We start from the raw sequence: 18345 nt of genomic DNA, 5'->3' as shown, positions 1-18345 counted from the left end.
GCCAAGTAAATCAATCACTTTGGAATTCCATAAAAGGAAATGTCAGTCTGCAGTCATTGGGAAATATGGGAGGTAAAATGTACAGTGAGATTATATGTATGGGCAGATATGTGGGAAAAAAACAATCATTGTGGCATTCAGTAAAAAGGAATGCTCATAGACAAGCATCAAGAAGTACTGGAGTGAAAATGTACAACCGGATTATATATATGAGTAAATTCAGTAGATGGACTATAGTTCAGAGACTTTCCAGTGTTCTGGTGAGGCCGTGGAGACACAAACTTCTGTGCGTAAAACCAAGAATGATGATTCTCTGCTCAGTCTTCCTTACCCCACCACTGCTGTTTAATAATATTGAGGAGGGGAAGGAGGAAAAGCCTTGTACTCCCAAACTGCCAAAGGAACCATCAGTGAAAAAGAGTAAAGGGCCAGTAATGAACCTGCTCATGGCTGCATACGAAATGATGAGGGTGTGGATGCGAGCACTGCGGCTGGCACTGACATTTGGACCCATCATACTGCTTTACCCAATCACATATTTGGGCAAAGCTCCCACTGAGGCATGGTGGTCACTGCTAATGATGGGTGAGACCAGGATAGGACTAGTGTATTACAGTATTGGTATTACCTTTCAAAACAATTCCTTAATTTATTCTGCCGCAGTTTTGTAATGAGTTCATTTCATTTCATTTATTCTCTTGTAGTAAACACAGTTCATTAATTCCTTGTGCTGCAGTAACTGTAATTCACTTATATATTTTGCAGCAGTAAATACTGTACACTGTAGTAGAATGATCTTGCAATGAAGTACAGTCCATTCTCAGTAAAGTTTACTCAGTTGAGCACAACCTACAGCGGTGTATACAGTACTTCTTAAATGGTACAGCAGGAATAGGTAGGTTAGCATGCATACCTCAGTAACAGTGTTTCCCTGACAGCCATAGAGTTCTCTGGCCCGATCCTAATTAAGCTTGGGCAGTGGATGTCAACACGGCGTGACATCTTCCCAGAGGCCTGCTGCACCCAGTTCTCACGATTGCAGCGTCGCATCACACCGCACTCATGGCAGTTCACTGCACGCCGTATGAAGAGAGCCTTTGGGCCAAACTGGAGGAAGATCTTTGTTAAATTTGACAACCATGGAAAACCCATTGGCTCAGGCTGTGTGGCTCAGGTATGTTGTTGAGCATGACTGTATCCAGGCCTGATTCTCAATAGAGCATTTTGAACAGTGTGTGTTGGATGTATATATTTAAATTTTTCATTATATAGCTGAATGGTAGTGTTGCAGGCACAGTACTTAACCCAGTCATGACTCAGTAATATTTTATGAATCCAGTACAGCATATGAAGTTAAGGATTACTTATATGTTAATACTGTAGCTATTGCATTTAATATGGATAATTATTTTGACTATTGTAAAGCAGTTTTTTTTTTCCCCATACCCTATACAGTCCATCCAAACACTGATAATTTATTGCAGCCAGCAGTAAAATTGCATCTAATAATCACAATACACATATTAAGTAATTTATAATCATTCAGGTGTACAAGGTGTGGATGAACACTGATTACATACCTGATGAACAGCTGGTGGAGGAAATTCTCTCAGAGATGGATGACGACACTACCAACGACTCTGCCAGCTTGTTTGAAGGTACCCAAGCATATTATCGTCATCATCACTGTCATCACCATCATCATCACAACTGATGTTATTCTCTTCATCATCATTACCATCATCATTGTTAATGTCATCCTCCTCCACCTTATCATCATCACTCACTATGTAGCTTATAACATTAAGTTGCTTCATGATATATTGTGTCTAATAGCTGTTTTTTTCTGTAAATTACTGGAGACTTGTTGCCCCTCTCCCCCCCTCCCTTTTTTTTTTTTTAATATATAAGGACTTAACATTTAAAAGTGAAATAAAGCAAGAGAGAGAGAGAGAGAGAAAGCAATAAAAAAAGAACTTCCTGCATTTCCCAACAGGACTGCAAGTTCTTGGCTTTCATAATTTGTTCGACAATGAGAACTTGGAGGCAGCGGAGAAGGAGGCAGTGACAGCGTGGCGAGTGCTACGAGACACCAAGAAGGAGGAGGAGGAGAAGAGGCGGAGACTGGAGCAACAAACACAGCAAGAGAGTGGTAACAGAGCTTCCATTCTTATACCTGTACAGAATGGTTCATACAGAACACTCCTCTTCCCCTATGTCAGGCAGTTTCTTTTTTGTTGCAGTGATGGCTCAGTCATTGTTATCAGTGTCTAAAATGCATCAGTTATTCATTTCCTACTCCCACTGCCACACACACACACCCAAACCAGTAGACTGAGCCACCCCCACAACATAATTATAAGATACTGGTACCATCATGTGAGTTTCTGATGGAGCAGTTTATGAACCACCCTGTACAGTGTATACGGTACACTTCTTGTTATGTCACTTTTTATGTGATTATATGCTGTTAAGTTTAGGGAGCTGAGGGATGCCAGGAGGGAAAGAGAGAAGGAATGGCAGAGAAATGACCAGCATAAAAAGGGATTAATCCCCGAGCTAGATCTCATCAGATCATATAGCCCTGCTAGGGTTACAGGAGAGCGCTACCCCTCCCAGCACAGCAGCCACTGGGCGGGGCATGAACTTGCAACCTCACCATTACAAGCCCGACATCCTACCACTGAGCTACCGCACTCTCCAATGACCAGCATAAAGCAGGCTCGTCATAGTTCTCTCACTTCTATGCTCCCTTTTCCTTTTTCTACCATTTCGAATTACTCATCTGTATACAGTGATGGAAATTTATATCCCCACACAGAGCCAGAAACAGCAGCGCCATCAGAAGGAACAATTTTGGGTGAGACAGACATGATAACCATTGTAGAAACTGTGGCAAATGAACTACTGAGTGGGGAGGAACCAATAATGACACAGGAACATAACGAGGCAGCAGAGGGAAATGGAGCAGAGGGAGAGACTATGGGGGAGGAACCTTCTTTATCTTTGGTTGAGGTGAGATGATGATGATAAGTGTATGTGTCTGAGAGCGAGAGAGTGAGAGTTATTGTAGTTAGTTAAAACCTGGACCACATTAGGCAGTGATTATATTGTTACAACAACTACTACTACTCCCCTACAATCCCATCACCTGTGCTTCATCTCCCTCAGGAATGGCAGGAGGGCCCCTTGGATAAGTCCTTGCCCGTAGAGGACACCCCTCCAGAGGACTTAGAAGGGCTGGTTCCTGTGGCAATCAAGGTGCTTCATCCAGGTGTCATATCAGCATTCAGGTCTGTAGGTAGGGGATAGAGTTGATGATGATGATATGCACTTATTCTTTTAATAATTGGTGATGGTGTTCTTGTTATGATGATGATGATCTTGTTTTATTAGCATTCAAGTCTAGACAGGGGGTATGGACAGGTAGTAGTTGCAACATTTCAGGCTTATCTGAAATGTGAATGCAGTGGGCTAGAGGCTTAAATTACCCTTCTGTATTCCATCATTGTTGTGGAGAACAGAGAGAGAGAACTGAGAGACATTTGTAGGACCAGGCATCCTTCTCCATAATTACAACAGTTGGTATAATAAATGTAAATTATTCAGACACATATAACCCCAACCCTTAAAAAAAAAAAAAAAAAAAAAAAAAAAAAATGTATGTACAGTACATTATTCAAACTACATAATCCTAACCCTAGTAAGTTTTTAGTTTGAAGCTTCTTCCATCCGTACATCATCCAATACTTTTTTGCTCCATCAGGAGCGTAGGGGCCCAGGCTTAGGCTGCTCAGTCCTGACATTTAAGGTGAGGGTGACCAGCCTCACTTGTCCCCAGGTGACATTATGTGAGCAGTAAACTCCAACCATCCCCCAGATATAAACTCTTACATGCTTAGTGTGATCAGAGCATCCTAATCCACTAAACCACGAGGCATCATGGGTTATATGGTTACCACCCAATTTAGTACAGTAAATGGTTTTCTGGTTCACAGGAAACTATTTGGCTTGTCACTCATTGTAGTCACCTGAAGGTAGCAGTACACTGAGTGAATGATGGGCACCCCAACCTTCCACAGTGCTGAATCTTCATACTACTCACTTTCAATTTAACAGCACTGAACAGGTTACTAGTATTGACCAATATGTGACAATTTCAGACAAGACCTGCCAGTCCTGTGTCATTTTGCATGGTCCTTCTTGTCCTTGTGGCATCCAATGAACTTCAAGCTTATAGAGTAACATAATTTAGCATCACTGATAACCACTACCTATACATGCATGATATTCCCACATCCCAGCTGCTCACAGATTTTGCCTCATATGCAAATGACATAATAACAACCACAGCTTGCACACTGCATCAGGACTACCTCAACACACAGCAGACTTGGTTCGTAAACAACAGGCTAACGGTTGCCCCAGTAAAATCCACCAGTCGAGCAGGGCAGTACTCCCGAGGTGGATGGAAAGCTGATGACAGGGAGTGCTGGAGCTCCCGTTTCATCAGCCCTCAGGACTAGTTCCTGACCATCCCCCTTTGCTGAACTTTTTCAGTGTCTCAGTTACACAGAGAGTAGGCCAGCATGCTCTCCAGTACAAATTTCTCTAACTATCTTCACCAAACTACATGCACAGTACACACTACACTTCCTTTTCAAAAATCAATAAAAATGGCGTCTATTAATCAAGCCTCGGAGTCCCCAGGGGGGGGGACCATAAATGCCCCCGCCATCTGCCCCTCTCCCGGTGACGACTCGAGGTGCCTGGAACCACTGTCTGACTCTCTTCTTCTTCATTTCTGCAACATTCGCGGCCTTTCATCTAACTTTCGCTCTGTTGAGCACCACCTCTCCTCCTCTAAACCTCACCTTCTTTTTCTGACGGAGACTCAGCTGTCTGAGGCAACCGACAGCAAACCCTTTTCTGTATCCTCCTACTTTCTCTATACTCATTTCAAAGCCAAAGGTGGCTGTTGTGTATACATACGCAACAACTTATCTTGCTCTCGTGTTCCTGAACTTGATTCTTCTGAATTCTCCCACACTCTGGCTTCGGCTTTCCTGTCATTCTCTGACTAAATATATCTGTGCTGTTTACTTATCCCTAATTCTACTGACTATCAAAAATTCTTTGACTATCTTACTTCTACGATGGAACACATTCTGTCCATTTCTCCTTTCTCTCTGAAATCTCCATTCTTGGAGATTTCAATGTTCACCACCACCTTTGGCTCTCCTCTCCTTTCACGGATCCACCTGGTGAACAAGCCTACATCTTTTCTATCCTTAATGACCTAGAGCAGCTTGTACAGCACCCTACCCGTATCCCTGACCGCCTTGAGAGAGCTCCAACATACTTGACCTCTTCCTCACAACTAATCCTTCTGCTTACTCTGTTAATCTTTTCTCTCCGTTGGGCTCCTCCGATCACAACCTTATTACCTTAACCTGTCCTATCACTCCGGTACGGCCTGTGGACCCTCCAGGGAAACGTCGTCTGTGGCACTTTGGAGCCGCGAACTGGGAGGCCCTCAGGCAGTACTTCTTTGATTTTTCCTGGAATGATTATTGCTTCCATGGCCGGGAGCCATCTGAGTGTGCCTCGCGCATTACGGAGGTTATTCTCTCGGGCATGGAAGCATACATTCCTTTCTCATATCCTTTGACTAACGCAAGAAAGCCTTGGTTTAATCACGCTTGTTCTAATGCTGTCCGCAACAAGGAGAGGGCCTACAAAAGGTACCGGAGCCAACCCACACCTGAATCACATCATCTTTACGTTTCTGCCCGGAATCGTGCTAAGTCTGTTCTTCGCTCTACTAAAAATAATTTCATCCATACTAAATGCTCTCAACTCTCCAACTCGAATTCTTCCCGCTCCTTCTGGCACCTTGCCAAAAATCTTTCTAACAGCTTTACCTCATCATCCTTCCCTCCTCTTTTCTACTCTGATGGTTCTGTAGCTATTTCTTCTACTGATAAAGCAGATCTCTTCGCACAGACTTTCTCCTCCAATCCCACCTTAGACGATTCCGGTGCTGTTCCTCCATCACTTCTCCCCTCTGACTTCCTCATGGCTGACATTAAAATTTCTTCAGTTGATGTATTTTCTGCCATCACTGGCCTCAGTACTAACAAGGCATATGGGCCTGATGGGGTCCCTCCTGTTGTTCTCAAGAACTGTGCTTCTGTGCTTACACCCTGCCTAGGCAAACTCTTTCGCCTTTGTCTGTCAACTTGTACCTTTCCTTCTTGCTGGAAGTTTGCTCTCATTCAGCCAGTCCCAAAGAAGGTGACCACTCCCAACCCTCCAACTATCGTCCAATTGCTTTAACGTCCTGTATTTCAAAAGTTTTTGAGTCAATTCTTAATAGAAAAATTTTAAGGCATCTTTCCTATCACAACCTTCTTTCCGATCGTCAGTATGGGTTCCGTCAGGGACGCTCCACTGGCGATCTTCTCACCTACCTTTCAGACTCCTGGTCATCCTCCTTTCGGGACTTTGGCGAAAGCTTTGCCATTGCACTTGACATCTCAAAGGCTTTCGATCGAGTCTGGCATAAATCTTTAATTTCCAAACTGCCCTCCTACGGTTTCTATCCTTCTATCTGTGCCTTCATCGCTAGCTTCCTTTCTGGTCGTTCTATAGCCGCTGTTGTAGACGGCCATCGTTCTTCTCCTAGATCTATCAACAGTGGTGTTCCTCAGGGCTCTGTCCTATCACCAACTCTCTTCCTTTTATTCATCAATGATCTTCTAAGCTGTACATCTAACCCTATCCACTCATACGCTGATGACTCCACCCTTCACCTTTCCATTCGGTTCCCGCAACGCCCATCTCAACAGTTACTTCAAGAAACAAGGGATGAGGCTATGGCACACCTAATGTCTGACTTGGCTCGTATCGCTGACTGGGGTAAAAATAATATGGTTGTCTTTAATGCATCTAAGACTCAGTTCTTACACCTATCAACCCGACAAAATCTTCCACAGGTATACCCATTAAAGTTTAATAATATTCAGCTTAATCCTGCATCATCCTTGAACATGCTTGGGGTTTCATTTACTCGGGACTTATCTTGGAAAGATCATATTACATCTCTTGTAAAATCTGCTTCTAAGAGATTGGGTGTGCTAAGCCGACTCCGCTCTTTCTTTACCCCTGCACAATTGTTGACTCTATACAGAGGTTTTATCCGCCCCTGTGTGGAGTACAACTCTCATGTGTGGGGAGGCTCCCCACATACAGCTCTTCTCAATAGGGTGGAGTCAAAGGCTTTTCGTCTCATTAACTCTCCTCCTCTTACTGACTCCCTTCAACCTCTGTCTCTTCGCCGCACTGTTGCATCTTTATCTCTTTTCTATCGCTACTTTAATGGTCACTGCTCCTCTGAACTGTCTGCTTGCATTCCTCCACCTTCACGTACGGGCGCGTAGCACCCGTCCTGGCAACAAACTCTCATCCCTTTTCTGTCCAACTCTCTAATGCAAGAGTTAACCGTTACTCCCAGTCTTTCATTTATGCAACAGGTCAACTCTGGAACTGTCTCCCTCTGTCTGTATTTCCTGCTGCCTATGATCTCCAGTCTTTCAAACGCAGTGTGTCCAGGCATCTCAAAATGATCGGATCTTGAATTTGGCTCTCTATTGTATTTTGTTTTTCTCTTGGAGGGAACTGTTACTGCGGGCCATGGCCTTTGGTTCCTTCTTCCTCGCATATAAAAAAAAAAAATAAAAAAAATAAAAAAAAAAAAAAAAAATCACACTCATCATCAGCAGTAAACACAAACACTGATACCCTCCCTGCATCATACTTAATGTACAAGTGCAACACACACACACCTCCTCCACCAAGACCCTTGAATTGACATGTGACACCAGACCTGCCTTCAAGGACCAAGCTTAAGACATCAAGAGGCAGCGCAACCCCAGACTCGGTGCACTCTGGCATCTACAGGGCCAGACTTTGAGCAACAAAAGAAACACTTCTTACTCTACAAACAGTACATTAGCTCAGTGATGTCCTATGGGCTCCTGTCCAATTTAATGTTCACTACAACACCTGCAAACCATACAGAACAACACCCTTCACATCACCACTGGCTGCACCAGAACCACTACCATGGCTCACTTACACTGAAACTAAATTTCTCCTGCCAGAGACTACCTTGATATAAGGGGCACACAGCTTTATGCAGCAGCCTGTGCCAGTACATAGCACCACTGTTATTATAATATGGAGACATAACACCCCTAGGCACATAAAACAATCACCACATAAACATTATCAAACATATACATATTATTACAAATATATTACAAGCCCCTTCATGACATCCACCCATCAAAGGTGTCCTTAAATACCTGTAGATATGATCAAGTTCACCTAGCTAGGCTTAGATCAGGATGTCACCGAGCCCTCCTCAGCTACCAGCTTAGATTTGGGTTGGGTGGAATCACAGATTACATGTGCCCAACTTGAAGAATAAGCCCACACAACATAACACACACAGTGAAGCACTGCATAGCACATGCCACACTGACACACACACATCAACAGTGTATGGAATGTATGAGCCAAACCCATAAGGGTTTTTACTTACCTGCAGTCGATGGGTCTGCTTGATTAGATGGACCCATGTTGAGCAGCAGCAGTAACATCAGCCATCAGTTTACTCTCCACACACTCATCCTCATACTCACCCTCAGTCTTATTCATTCTCACCCTCATCCACATACTCATCCTCACTCTCACTTATCCTCACCCTCGTCTATATACTCACGCTCACTCTCACTCATTCTCACCCTCACCTTTACCCACATTTTTGCCTTCACCCTCAGCCTCACACACATTTTCATCTTCACCTTCAACCACATTGTCAAATCATCCTCATGACACTTTCAGACGAGACTTGCGGATCTTGCGGGCTTGTGCGTGGTTTGTGTCCTCCCTGTGGCCCCCCCTGCAGTGGCTGTCCCTCCAACAGTGTGTCGATGAGTTTGCCCAGGTCATGGAAGGTCAGGTAAGTGTACATCTATGCTCTGTTCACTTTACATCATTTTCCCTGCTTTCCATATTGAATGCCAAGCCATAAGAAGAGATTAACACTAAAATATGGTGCTAGTCATGAACTGCAATGAAAATGATGGCGTAATTGTCCCATATTTCCATCTTGAATACTAAGCTATAAGAAGAGATCAGCACTAGAATATGATGCTAGCCACAAAGAAGTGCTATGAAAAGGATGTAGGGCCATAGCATTGTCTTGTTCTGACATTGAGCTCTGGGAAGTAGGTTGCAAAAAGATGAAAATCTCACCTAGTTATAGCCAGTGAATTATAGTAACACTTTGTTATAAAACCCCCTGTAGAATGCCCTTAAAAACTAATCTGCTAGAATATGGTAATGCTTTACTGTATACAGGCAGTTACAGTTTTATGAACAGACGAATTACGAATTTTCAACTTTACGATGGTAGAAACTGTACTTCGAAATTTGAATTTTGATCTTTTCCCAGGCTAGCGATATAGAGTATGATACTCTCTCATGATACTGGGGGGACAAGGTGACTCAGTGGTAGAGCGCTTGACTCGAGACCACGAAGTCAAGAGTTCGCACCCTGCCTGGGTAGCTGCCTTGCTGAGGGATGTAGTGCTCTCCCATTACCCTAGCAGGGCTATATGATCTATCAAGGTCTAGCTCAGGGGATTATTCCCTTCCCTTCTCATGATACTGGGCAGCAGCAGCGAGCTGAGTCCCAGTCAGCCCTGGCGGTCACTAGTGTAAACAATCAATGCTCTAATGCTCTACAGTGTTTTTTGTGCATCCATCATGTCTATGAAATGCCCATCTGTCTCTCTTGCAACATGAGAAGAGGAAGGCAATTACTTTCGAGATGAAACTCAAGATAACTCCCCAGTTCGAAGGACCACTGTATATGGTTGCCTAAATATTAATATCTATACTCTGTTCACTTTAACTTGACCTAAAATTACCATCTCTCCATCTTGAATGCTCAACTGTAAACAGAGATTAATGCAAGAATATGTAGTAGTCACAAAGAAGTGCTGTGGAAAGGCTATATTGTCATAATATTGCCTTTACCACTGAATTATGGGAAATACTTTAGGTTGTAAAACATGAAAATCTCCACCAAATTAGAATGAATTAATTATAGTACTGTAAATATGGTGCTTGAATTAATTATGGTACTGTAAATATGGTGCTTTACTGAAAAAAAAATATATATATATATTTTTATCTGCTTCCTTACATACAGGTGCTTTTAAAAATTGTATATGGTGTAATTATGCAAAATACAATGCAGTATTATCATATCCTGGTTTTACCCCTTCAGATAAACTTAAAGAGAGAAGCTGATCAGTTAGAAATATTCTCTGAAAACTTCGCAGATGTCCCGCACATCAAGTTCCCTAGACCCCTGAGGCCATATGTCACAACCAGGGTAAGGATATACATTGCTTCTGTTTCAAGAGGGGCTGGTGATGAGGGTGTGGTGTTGTTGATGATGATGATGATGATGAGTGATAGTGGTGATGATGAATGATTATTATTGTTGTAGTGATGACAATGATGATGATTGATAGTGGTCATAATGATGGTTATTTTTGTAGTGATGATGATTATGATGACAGCAGTGATGATGATACATTTCCCTCCTTGGCAGGTGCTGGTGGAGACATTCGAAGAGGGTGACAACATGCTTGACATCGTGCTGGCCCCGGAGGAGGAGGTCTCGATGGAGCTGAGAAAGAACTTGGCTCAGATTGGGGTTGATGCACTCTTGAAAATGGTATAGATTAACATAAATGTGACTGACGTGAAAATATCACATACCTTGAGAGGGATGTCTTCATGTGGTGCCACTCCTATAACAGAGCCACTAAGTTGCCTGGTTATACAAACATACCCATCTCCCTCCCCGTCTCCCAAAGGGTGAAAGGTAGACTGTAGGAGGAGGGCATCTTCAGCCTGTGGTCCACTGGGTTTCACATTCAGTTGAGCCTGGGGTTGCATCTTCTGCAGTTCCTGCTACCAGTACTGTATTGTTCTGTGAAGTCTCAGATTTAGAATTCAGCTTTGACAGTGAAGTAATTTGAGAGTAAAACATTTTCTTTTCTTGTTGAGGTTTCAGTATGGCAGGTTAGTTTGTGATGACTGTGACAACATTTGCTACTTGTAAGGTTTATTCTCAAGGTTTGTCATCAGTCTTGCATAGTTGTGGAAAAAACCATCCCCTCTTAGACATGTTTTACTGTACTGTTTTGTTTTGTGTACAGTACATCCTGTATGTACCGATACTGACACTTTTAATCCTGAACATGAAGATTGAACCAATGACTTTTTTTTTTTTTTTTCTTTAGGTGTTTTTGGACAACATGGTACATGGAGACCTACACCCAGGCAATATACTGGTCCAGAACAACAATGGCAAATCATCCCCAGATGGCTCAGGCAACAATGGTGATGTGACACGGATCATGATGGTCGATGTTGGCTGCGACACATTTGTAATTGACATACAGGTAATCCATCCATCCATTGCCAGACGCCATGTATCCCAAACGGGGTGGCCAAGGGCTTAGAGTTAATTGTTTTACAGGGAGGGACACTAATCCTCCACCAACCCCACTTGACACACAGGTAATAGCCTTTTCAAATAAATTGATTTTGTAGAACACTCGACTTTATATAATCTCTGAAAATCACTTTGAAAAATACCTTGTTAAACTCGACCTTACATAATCTTTACAAGTCACATATAAAAATATATACAGCGGAACCCCGGAATTCGTACGCCTCTTTACTTGTACAACTTGGTTTTCGTACAACTTTTTCACCCCAAAATTGCTCCAGTTTTTGTACAGTGACCCGTTATTCGCACTAAGAGATGCGGTGTCGTAGGTGCCACATGGTCACCAGTCTGGCTTTGTCTTCCGCCAGCTATGCATCAAGTCATACAGGCTCGATTAAACTTTGTGATGAATTATGTATTTTCGATAGAAAATTGTACATAATCATGGGCCCTAAGAAGATTAGTGAGTCAGCTGGAGCTGAAAGTAAAGCAGTGAGATCAACAAGTGAGCTGAAAAAAGAACTCATTGCAAAGTTTGAAAGTGGAACCTGTGTCTCCAATCTTGCCATTCATTATAGTATGGCGAAATCTACCATTTCATCCATACTAAAAAACGGATTAATGCAAATTACATTGCTTCTTATGGAAAAAAATGATTCGGTTTTTGAACAATTCGCAACACATATAGCCACCAGGAACAAATTGTCTACGAATTCTGGGGTTCTACTGTATGTATATATATATATATATATATATATATATATATATATATATATATATATATATATATATATTTAAAGCTATTCTGTAACATTAAAAAAAAGCATACAAAAGGCAGTGTAGCCATATTGGACAGCCCCTAATTGTATATCACAACCTCATTGTTTTGAAGGCTTTGGCCCATTTCCACTACAATGAAAATCCATTTACTGTACACATACGGTAGTTCACTTAGCATGGCGTAGGTTTTTTTCCTTATATAACTTATTTCCTGTAACTCAGTCTCAGAATAAGACAATAGTATGGCCCTGCATACACTCCATAACACTTTTTTGTGACTAACATTATATTCTGTTTAATCTCTCATACCTGAGTCTGTGAGATGCAATATGTTAATTTTACACCTAGCTATACCCCTTCTTTCTCTAAAGTGGCCCAGATTTTTGTCCTTGTGTAGTTTATATTTGTAGCTGAGTAGCAGAAAAAGAAATGCTATGGCTGTACATCCTTTCCATAGCACTTCTTCATGATTAATGTTGCCACTTATTCTAATGTTCATCATCATTATCATCCAGACTTTCTTTTCCACCCTAGGACAGTGAGGAGTAGCAGTATTCAGACAGGATTCTTGTGTTAATTTATTGAAATGTCTTACCATTCAAGATGGAGAGATGGTGTTATGGCTGTACATCCTTTCTATAGCTCTTCTTCATGATAAACATTGTGTTATAAAGTTAATCTGTGGTTACATCTCAGCTTTCAAGATAAAGGGATGACAGTTCTAGAGTAAATGAGCATAAAGTGAAGAGAGTATAGTGTCATCAGATCTAACCTTTACTTTCCATATGATATTTCCCATACAGCCGGACCCCAACCCACTGCGGCTCTGCATCCTGGACTGTGGTGTGGTGTCTAAGCTGAGTGAGAGGAACCTAGCCAACATCAGGGCTGTCTTCAAGCAGGTTGTCCTTGGCGATGTGAGTTATTATTTTTTTTCTTCCTGTTACAGTTTGTTTTTTGTTGTTGAAAGTGTTAGGAGAAATAATCCAAGGTGACTTGGCTGTGTGGAGAGGTTGGAAAATGAGTGACTGACTGCAAGTGAATACATGAGAGAGACAGAGGGGGAGACGAAGGATGAAATGGAGGGATGGAATGGAGAGATTTAGAGGGGTGAGTTGCAAGGAGGGTAGTCAAATGGCAAGAGCCAAAGTGACACTGAGGCAGTGTGTTTGTGGCCACCCCATATGGGATTAAGGCATCTATCTGTATAGATATGCTAGGTGCTATGCAGTAGATGGTATAATTAATGATATGGTATGTTGTACTGTATAATAATGTTACCTACTCATTGTACAGGGAGAGTCTGTGGCAGAACTGTTCCTGAATAACAGCATCCACCAGTGCTCTGACACGGAGGCCTTCAAAGCGGAAATAGCTGACCTTGTCAACACTGCCCGTTCCAAAACCATCTCACTCGGACAGGTTGGTTTGTGCTACTTGATTTTGTGGCATTTGGTTAAGTGGTGAAAGAAGTGGTCTGCTGTCCAAAAGGGTATTATACTCATTTTACACTAACTTAGATTTTTGTCCTTTTGCAGCTTATTTCATGTTGCTCAGTGGCAGAAAAAGATAATATTATGGCTCTACATCCATTCACAGTTTTTAACTAGCCACTAGTCAGCATTCCTGATGGAAAGTTGGCAAGTTTAGGTCTAGGTAGAATAAAAGGAGTGTAGTTCTTACCTCTTCATAATGTACAGTATACCTAAAGTTTCCCAGCAAATTTGATGCCACTTATGGTTTTGGTTTACTTTTGCAGGTTGATGTAGGTATGCTACTACAGAATGTGTTGTCGGTACTGCTGCGTCACCGCGTGCGTCTTGAGTCAGCATTTAGTGCGGTTGTGTTGGCCATATTTGTGTTGGAGGGGCTGGGAAGGTCACTTGACCCAGACATGGACATCTTGGAGAGAGCCCGACCAGTCCTGGTCACTGGTAAGGTGACATAGGGTCCACTAGGGTCAGGTGAGGCTAAGTCTTCAATCTAGTGACATTTTTCATTTTATTCTTGATACCTTCAGGCAGCTCAGTCAAACTTAATACAGACTTTTCAAACTGGATGGATTACATAGTCTTCTTTAACCCCAGTACCACCAGAGGTCCATCCTAAATTGAATAAAATAGTCAGGAAATACAGATCAACCATTCTATCTGATTAGGTTATGTGCATGGAAAACTAGTTGGATAATGACCAGTAATATACCGAACAAAGGGATTGTAGCAGTTGTGTAAACGAAACTGGCACACATACATAAAAATGGTGCTTTATAGAGGTTTGTAGTGATCATATACACAAAATTGGTGTTTATATATATATATATATATATAAAGATGTACAGTACTAAAATGTTAGGATCGTATAAGCGAGCAGTCTTACAACAGTAAAGCACAATTTAGCATAGAGTATATCAGTAAAATGTGACTGGATTGAATGATTTAAGTGGAGTGCTTTACTGTATAATACTGTGGCATTTGGTGGCACAAACTTGTATAGCCTGCTGGTGGGGGTGGTGTGGCATTACTGCATAGTGTGGATTAATGTGAGGTCTTACAACAACAGGGAAAACTAATCTTGTAACACAGAGATGATATGTTAGGTAAGTGTGGTATGGCACATGTCTATTGTAACTCAGAGTTTGAGAAGTATTGGTTATTGTACTGGGATGTCATCATGTTGATCCTGTACTGTGTTGGGACAGTTGGCAGCATATCCTCCTAGGTCTTTTCTAATTGTGTATAATAATTTTCATAAGAGAATGGTGATCTGAGTGACAGTACAGTATACCCTGTACTGTACTTATATTTATTTTCAACACTGGCCTTTCCTGAACTTTGTATGGAGGTCTAATATGTCATCGCTTTACTGTCAGGATGGTTGGCACAGGGTATATGAGGAGCTCTGAGAGACAACTCGCTGAATGCTAATACGTAATACATAATACGGTGATTTGTGTGTGCCGTATTTTTTTCCTGCCGTTTCTCATATGAAAAATGAATGTATTAATGTAAATTTTTAAATTCTGTTCCAATGAAGCTGTTTTGCTTCTGTGTGAAGAATTTCAGCTATTTCTTAGTCTTCTGAGTGACTGCATAGAGTCTGAATCCAAGCTGAGACACTGCCATAAACCTTATAACTGATAATGTTTTGTCCCCTTTCGGCCTGAGACTGGGTCAGGTTGTTTCCCAGAGCATCTCTTATAAACACTGTCCTCTTATTTTTATTGCTGAGGTGTAACTGATGGTATTAATGTATGTACTATAGAGCAGTTTTTTTCCAGTCTGAATGCTCCAGTAAATAACCCACCGTATGTAACAAACATGTACATGATGACATTGTAAAAAATAGTGCATTATCATCATCATCATTTGACAGCCCTATTTTTCATCAATAAGTGGGGTGGATAAGATCCAGAATCATATGGACGAAATCACAAATGTTGAACCGTTAGTTCCTGAACCCAGTGATGTACAGTTGTGGTCAGGAACATCGCTTTGCTTTTATGACAAATAATTATGAAACTCTTACACATTGATCTGAAAAATTTGCTGGGTTCCAGAGAGTGCACCAGTGTGTTTCAAGCCATGATTCATTGTCCCATTATGTGTCATAATGATATGCATCGATATTAAGTGTCCACAGTAGTACTTATTGTCTTTCTTACCTGAGAGACTTCAAACTGGCAAACTTAAATTCAGTAGAAACTCAGTTTAGCAGACTAATAGCAGCAAATCTCTGTCTGTTGATGCCAGTTGTCCAGTGTTTGCAAATTTACCCTCTGTACCCACCCTAATAATCACAAAACCCCACCCAAATACCTCTTAATAACATACAGGCAACTAAAAAAAAGTATTAATGCATTTATTATTAACGTATAGTATTACGGTATTAGCATTACCTAAAAGAAAGCATAAATCCACCTATGCAATCTGGATTGATCGCAGATGCAAAGAATGATGGTGTTAACTGGGAATTTGGGAGGTCTTCCTGTCCAGTGAAAAAAATTATTAAAATAATAAACAACAGAAATATAAAACTGAGTTTAACAGTGCCAGAGGTGGTATTACAATTCAAATAATCTCAGCATGTTGTGAAAACGGTTCCAGACTCAGTGTTGGCAGTGTTGAGAGTTGAGTATTGTGATCCTGTTGCCGCTGTTTGAAATCTTTAACTGCATGGATGAATATTCATTTAAGTTCAGTTACCAATAATTTATCAGATCATGTCTGCTAAATCTGAAGAATCGTTCCGTAAATCAAAGTTTTACTGTATTAATAATTAGTAATAAACTAATAAGGTAAATAAATCACTGACTAACAGTAATAATTAATAATAATAATAAACCAATAAAGTCCATCACTGGGTTCAAGGATTTAAGGTTATACTACACTCACATGACGTTTTCCACCCATCTGTAAATAATTCACAACCACATGACAATCACTACACTGTTATTAAGGCATCGTGCAGTATTAGGTTGTTCGAGGAATTTTAATATAGATATTTTACCTGAAAGTAGGAAAGGATGGAGAGGATGGAGGATGAGAGACTAACTATGGGACTGTAAGTGAGGTGAGGGGAGGGAAGGAGGGAGAGAATGAGAATGAGATGGCGTGGAAAGATATATGAGAGAGGGGGAGGTGCAAGTTGTAAAGAAGGTAGACAAACAGGTAGAGGACATAGTGACATGAAGACAAATTGTTTGTGGCCACACCTGGCAGGAAGGCATCTAGGTATGAGGTGGGTGGTTACCATCATCTCTCAAGGTACAATACTGCCATGAAAGTGATGTGGGGCCAAGGCCCAGTAGCTGGTCTTGCACAACAGTCCCAGCAAGGGAACTAAACCACATTTATCAAATCTTCTAAGTCTGGGCCAGGACTTCTACTCATATCTTCTATACACTACATGTCCTCTTGGGAGCTGTGCCTCCTTCATTTTCCCAGCACCTTTTCATGTCTGAGGACCCTGTTGTGACCCTAGCAAGGCAATATGTGCCACAGGAAGGCAGCTGCTTGCTTGAGGTCTGTAGGTCTGCTCAGATGGACAAACCAAGGGTGCATAAATACCAGAGAAATAACAACAGCCTCAAAGTAGGACCAGATTAGGATTACTATGCATTTTTTTAAAGTGTATATAATGTTATGTAGATAATGAAGAAATGATTAAATGTTAGGTTTTAGAGTTCTGTAAGTCTTGTATCTGTTCACTTTTATGAAACTGCTTGTATGAAGGCATCTTACAGGGATTAGTGCAATAAAGGTGTATTAGTCAGTTTTTTTCTAAATTTCAGTTGGCTCTAATGATACTCCCCCTCCTACCCCTCCATATCATCATTCATCCAGACCTCTTTTTCCCACCTACGATAGAAATGAAAGTAAACTGCAACTGAATCAGGTAGTGCCAGGTTGTCCCTAAAAATACTGGTAATTTTCCTATACCTGATGAACAATATTCTGTTCACTTTAACTAGGTGTAAATTTGCCCTCTCTCTATTTTGAATACTGAACTAAACACTATAGTATGGTGCTGGTCATAAAGAAGTGCTATGAAGAATGTTTTTTTTTTTTTTTTTAACTATGAGAAAGCTGCAAAAGGATGAAAATCTCCACCTAGTTAAAACGAATAAACTACAGAAGCATAATACCTTGCCTGTCATGTGTTGCTGTTGTTATTATCATCTCCACAACTTCCTAAGGCAGTGAAGCAACAGAACCACTATACACTGAAGTATTCTCATACATAACCCACATAACCATAGCTGGAGAAAGAAAAGGCACGAGGTATTTATAATTACTACATATCACCAAAAATTCGAAGAGATCATTCTGTTCCTCTAGTAAAATACTGACACCATAGTAAACTTTAACTACAGCATAGCAGACCAACATATCTGGAGGAAGACCTAGTTTGATAAAAGCAGAACTCTGGTAAGTCCACACAGCAATGTATTTGGTTAAGTTCAC

General features: G+C 41.3%; 1 protein-coding gene across 1 annotated transcript; it reads left to right on the top strand.

Annotated features, from left to right (window-relative positions):
* The first annotated feature begins 36 nt into the window (after nt 1-36).
* Nucleotides 37-14402, top strand: LOC145405605 (putative aarF domain-containing protein kinase 2). The gene is made up of 13 exons (XM_080276932.1): nt 37-585; nt 939-1174; nt 1547-1658; nt 1997-2152; nt 2822-3015; nt 3172-3293; nt 8911-9028; nt 10364-10471; nt 10694-10819; nt 11391-11552; nt 13186-13299; nt 13679-13804; nt 14142-14402. Exons 1-13 carry the CDS (start codon nt 66-68, stop codon nt 14328-14330), a joined length of 2283 nt encoding a protein of 760 aa, XP_080133058.1. The 5' UTR covers nt 37-65; the 3' UTR covers nt 14331-14402.
* Nucleotides 14403-18345: the final 3943 nt, after the last annotated feature.

Source organism: Coenobita brevimanus, chromosome 67 (assembly GCF_032717465.1).
Source record: "Coenobita brevimanus isolate Jiangsu-jjx chromosome 67, ASM3271746v2, whole genome shotgun sequence".
Taxonomy (NCBI): Eukaryota; Metazoa; Arthropoda; class Malacostraca; order Decapoda; family Coenobitidae; genus Coenobita; species Coenobita brevimanus.
Note: the sequence above shows the minus strand (reverse complement) of the source record. Positions and strands in the feature narration are given on the sequence as shown.